Raw genomic sequence first — 5,530 nt, 5'->3', positions numbered from 1 at the left:
TCTTGTTGCACAAAATAAAAGTAGGTATGTTGGCTACACACTGTGTACAAGCTTTTGAGTCCCCCAGAACTCTTTATCAGGCTAGATGGGGAAGGAAAGAAGTTGGCTGAAGTCAAAGTCATGCCACTGTAATTCTGGTCTGTTGCAATCCTTACAACAACCTTAGCTCCATATAGAAGTGGTGGGAAAGCAAGGGAGGACTGAGTTTGAGACAGAGCAGCTTACTCAAGGCAGAGTTCATGGCAAAGGTGAGATTTCCCCCAGTGAATCCTGAGCCACAGAGACCCCATTGGAGTACTGAGCACACACCGCAGAAAATTCACAAAAGAGTGATCACTTTATTTAAATAAAAATTAGTGTTTGTCAGAAAGGAACAGTTAAACTTAAATATGTAAGACAAATATATACAGCTTGATATCAAAGTATATACACAATTGTCTTTTGAAGCAAAGAGAGAGTGACAAGTAGATTTGTACAGAAATCAAAGAAAGGAGGACAAAGCAATGGAAAAACATGACAACTCAAAAGTCGGAGTTGGAAAGTTTCAGGATTCAAGTGATTCCAGGCAACATGCCAGAAGTAATTTGGCTCCTTTGAAAACTTAAAACAGTCCCTCTTGGAATAAAGCAGCCCAGAATTCATGCTTGCGGGTTGATCGGCCGAGTCAATGAAATATTCCCATTGCCTTTAATGAGATCTGCAGCCACTCGTCAATGAGCAACAAAGTCTCTGCACAAACAAAAGTATCCCCAGTGACATCAGAAAGAGGAGGTGAAGGTCCCATTTAGTCTGCCCCACTCATACAGAACTTGGAACTGAGACTTTCAGATGGGAGTGGGAAATGAGAGCTCTTTGCCTCATTTGTGCCTGTTCCTTTTTCATGCTCTGTTTTCCCACACCGTATCCCATGGCAATGAATATGTTCTAGAGCTATTTAACTCAGAAAACTCAGAGAGGCATTTTGGCAGCATTTCTGTTCTCATACTTATGAGACCAATCTGACGTTATTGTCCAATGCAATGCACGATGGAAGCAAAACCCCTCTGCCCCAGTGCTATTAAACCCTCTATGAAAATTGTGCAGAGGTTTAACTGGCAAATTTCAAGCGTTTGTAATATGAACATACAGAGTGGTTCAGTTCTTCAGAGACACCAGTGCCAAACTATGGTTAAAAAGCTTACCTATGGCTTAGCATGATATTTGAACTGGCAAACTATGGTTTGCAGACAGTCAGCAAATGAGAATCAGGAATTAAGTTTGAAGGGCATTTGCAAACAAAAGGTTGGATCCAGGCTAAGCTAGTAACGCTTTGTTCCCATTACAATCACAGTGGGACAAGATAATCATTACTAACTTAACTCCCACTGATTTCAAGCATGACTAACTTAGTCTCAATCCAGCCCAGTGTTTTGTGATAATGGTGCTACAGTGTGAAATCTAAATTGCCAGTTACAGGCCATGTTCTGTACCTTGCATCATTGGAACAAGAGTGTTGTACAGATGGAAAGCAAAAGCAGGCAAGCAGATTTGAACCATGATTTGCCCCATCTGCTATGAAACTTGAAGTATGATTTGGGCTCTAATTCATGCTTTTCATATGATAGCTGAATGGAGCCATTGGGGTAAACATTCTTACAGCAAATCAGGACATAGAAATGCATGCATCGTGATGCAGACCTAGCCTGACCTGTGTCTGCTTATTTAGAATTTAGCCATGGTGCCCGCTCTGTTTCATTGTGTTACCCCCCCCCCTCTAAATGCTACTAAAATGAAAAGAGTTTGAGTATCCCCCGTGGACTGAGATCATGGTCTGCTGGTATGAATGAATGTAGCTTCATTTCTTTCACAGGCATTCTGAAATATTTGCTCAGATATACTCGCACATGGACCTACTTCTTCTGACACAGCTGCACATATCTAAGAGTCAAGAATGAATTAAACTGTGCTCCTGCTTAGTCATTGGCTGAAGCAAAGCTCTTTGTTTGGTATTGCATTATCCCTGCCCTTGGTGACCACATTTTCCATAGAAACTCTTTCTTTTAGACTTGCTTATGGGGATGAAACACTCATAAGACCAGATCCATGAGGCTGGCCGCTCATTCACAAAACATCCCTGATGTTTCTCAGCTACTTCCCAGATATTTGCAGCATTCTAAAGCAAACAGAGAGGCTATGCAATCACATTTGCCAGGAGAGAAATATCCCTCCCTGTCCTTAATAACAAAACTATTCTCCTATGCACAACAAATGCCTACCCAGTTGTTTTGTTTCTGCTTGCTGCCTCTCCTCCCTGCTTCCAGGCACCCCTTCCATCACTGGTGCTCGACAAATCGAGACAGGAGGCAAAATGGGAAATGGTTTTCCTTCAGTTCTACTCATTCAAAAGATGCTGTGTCTCCAGGTCCTGCAAGCGCTAGGAATTCTGGTGGATGCTTTCTGAAGAGCCTTCACTGCTGTCATCGAGGAGAGCCACTTCGCCTGTTTCTCCCAGCTCGGCGTCAGCCACTTCCTCTTGAATAGTGAGGTGAACATCTGTCAAGGAAGACTCGCTCACGCTGCTGCCTTCCATGGAGCAGAGGGTGCAGGAGAGAGCCGGTGCCATGCTCTCTTGCAGCATGCTGAACATCATGGGGATCTGGACAGACCTCAGTCCCGAGATGGTGGGCAGAGGCTTGACAGCCTGTCCCCACGCCCTCTCCTCATCCTTGTAGAGCAGCAGCAAGTTGGATTTCTTCTCCTTCCTCTTGGACTTCATGTAGCCCAGCATGATGCCCATCAGGAAGATGCCGTAGAAGGACATCACGATCAGGACATAGAAGTATTCGTTTCCGTTCCCTCCGCCTTTCTCAAGAGTGGACGCAGCAGGTCCTGTGCTTTCAGCAGCAAGCATGGGCTGGGTCATGTTCAAATGATCCATCGTGAACATCAAAGCTCTGTGGGGGAACCAGGAACCTGCAAGAGGAAATAGGTTGAGGCATCAAGCCCAGAAAAAAAAACCCAGAAAACATAATGAATACAAACATTTTTAAAAAGCTAAATAGCTGCAAATAGGAAATCCTTGGTCTGTATTTTCAAAAGAAAAGGAACAATGCCAAACAACAACCATCATCATTATAATCAGTATTTTATGTACTTTGCAGCTGCCCAGGAAAGATGCCAAGCATTCTTATTCCTTTATTACAGATGTGGGAGCTAATATTCAGGACCAGGGATGGAGACAGTGTGGCCCTCCAAATATTGATGGATTACAATTCCCTTCATACCGGCCTTTGTCTATACTGGTTGGGGCTGGTAAGTGTTGCAATTCAACAATATCTAGAGGGCCATCATATTATTATGCTGGAAATAATAGAATAGTTTTATCAGTTAGGAATATTTTAAGGAAGGTTAGAAGAGGTCCATCTCAATGACTTTACACCTGGTCAGACTATGTTTCCATCTAGCCCCATGACATCCACCCTGTCTGGCAGCAGCTTCCTGGCATCTCACAGTGCCCGCTGCCTGCTCCTTTATAAATGGAGATCCCAGGGGTTGAACCTGGGGTCTTCTGCATGAATAGCATGGTGTTGTGTCCCTGAGGTGTAGTCCATCCTTTACGCAGTGTGCATCTCTTGCCGTCCCCTAATTCTATGAGAGCTGGTGTCATGTTTGGTGGCTGAGGCTGCATACACATGGTACCTTTAAAGCAGATTTCCCCCCTCAAGGAATTCTGGGCACTTGATTGAAGTTTGTTGGGAATGGGAACTCTGTGGGAGATGAACTACAGTGCCCAGAACACTCTGAGGGAAACGTGTGTTTCCAATGTGTTCTAAAGGTATAGTGTTTACGCAGCCTGGGAGTATGAGCTGAGAAGATTCTGGTTCAAATGCCACCATAGCCATTGAGTTTCCTCAGCATCAGACATCCACTCTCAGTTCTGCAAGATGAGGATAATACTTGCCCTAGGCTGTTGCACGACTTACTGAGAAAAAGTATACAAAATGGTATTTCTTATAATAATGATGATAATAATCATATGACAGTTTTCCTTTCCTTTTGAAAAAATACACATAGCTTCACAGACTTGGGCTTCTACCGGAGCAATACTTTGGTTTTGTCTGAAGATAATCCAGCAGACAGCACCACAAAGAGAGTATGTGATCACAAATGAACAAAGGGTGAAAAAGCCATTCTAAAATACAAGAAATATATAAACGTGGGAGGCAAAAAAGTTTCGGGGGAACGCTTACTATCAAGGCAAGCTTAATGCATCAAAGCTCTGAGAATCTGAATACTGAATACTGTACCTAGCTTTTCAGCGTTGTTCTAGACAAGGTAATAATAAGAAAACACTATTATATCTAGTGCAGTGAAACAAGGAAAAAGAGACTTGAACAACTTACGTGAGTCTGCAAATAATTTTGTGCTTCCCAAAGCTCCCGAGAAGACTGTTCATGAAGCAGTTTCCTGAGTTCTGGAAACTTTCTCCGTCCGCTGCCAGAATTAATAGCCTCTGAAGAGAAGTTTCATCACGTGATTCCCAAGAGTTTACAATAGCTGCATGCTGGAGTCAGTGCATGAACTCAAAGGCTTGCGGTTTAACTGGTTGGATTCCTGACACCTCTGTGAAAATGAAAAAGGCTGAGGATGCTGAGTAACTTTTCCTAAACAAAGCTCAGTGCCAGAGAGTGTGGACACAAACACAACTCAGGCACTCACACTCCAGTGGTGAAAACGGATTTGCACCGACGGTTGCTTTGTGCCAATAGAGGAAGAAGTTTTACAGGGCAATACAGTTAAGAGAAAGAGCAATCAGCAGAAAATCCCTTTCATGGCCATCTGCAAGTAGGGATGGAGGAATATGTCAAATATAGGGATGTATATATAGGTTTCTCAATTCCCAATCTAAATTTCAATTCTCCGCATTTCCGCATCAGTTTGTAACTGAAAGAAAAAGTATTCATGAAAATCCACCAGCATTTTAGTGCTATTTTTCCTTGTTTTTTTTTTTGCAAAGCAATTTTGCCTAATATAATGAATTTTTGTATGCTATGTCCACTATTTTATGTGTTTATATGCACACTTTCCTCTAGCATGTACATTTTTGTAGACATTGCCCGAGAGAAGAACAGCACTGAAAAATTCAGAGAAGTGCAAATTTCAAAAGATTCAGTTCATATATATTATTTCAGAAGTGTGAATTAGGTAAACTTGCTAACAGAATCCAATTTCTCCAACATCCATATGTCCTGTTGCAGACCGACTTTGAAATTCCTCTGGGGAACTAGTTGTATGGCATTGTGGTTTAAAGCCTGGCAACAGTGCACTCTGAACTCTAATCAAATTGTGCCACTTCCTTCTGCAATTAGGTCAAACCAGTGACAATAGTAAGAGTTTCAAGTTCTGACCCACTCCCATTTTACTCTTTTCAGGAAGATGCACACTCTTGCTTTCTAATGTGATAAATGATAGTTGAAAGCTTAAGTCCTTCTGGAAGCTGGCAGGATCCCCAGGGACGTGATCTACAGGGAGCTGGCTTCAGGCACCGAGC

The 5,530-nt window shown here is 42.7% G+C and overlaps 1 protein-coding gene across 1 annotated transcript; it reads right to left on the bottom strand.

Moving 5' to 3' along the window:
• Positions 1-318: 318 nt before the first annotated feature.
• KCNE4 (potassium voltage-gated channel subfamily E regulatory subunit 4) lies at positions 319-5,093 on the bottom strand. The gene is made up of 3 exons (XM_033148178.1): positions 5,063-5,093; positions 4,383-4,427; positions 319-2,952 (listed from the first exon to the last, which is right to left on the bottom strand). Exons 1-3 carry the CDS (start codon positions 5,091-5,093, stop codon positions 2,414-2,416), a joined length of 615 nt encoding a protein of 204 aa, XP_033004069.1. The 3' UTR covers positions 319-2,413.
• Positions 5,094-5,530: the final 437 nt, after the last annotated feature.

The sequence above is a fragment of the Lacerta agilis genome, chromosome 5 (assembly GCF_009819535.1).
Source record: "Lacerta agilis isolate rLacAgi1 chromosome 5, rLacAgi1.pri, whole genome shotgun sequence".
Classification (NCBI taxonomy): domain Eukaryota; kingdom Metazoa; phylum Chordata; class Lepidosauria; order Squamata; family Lacertidae; genus Lacerta; species Lacerta agilis.
Note: the sequence above shows the minus strand (reverse complement) of the source record. Positions and strands in the feature narration are given on the sequence as shown.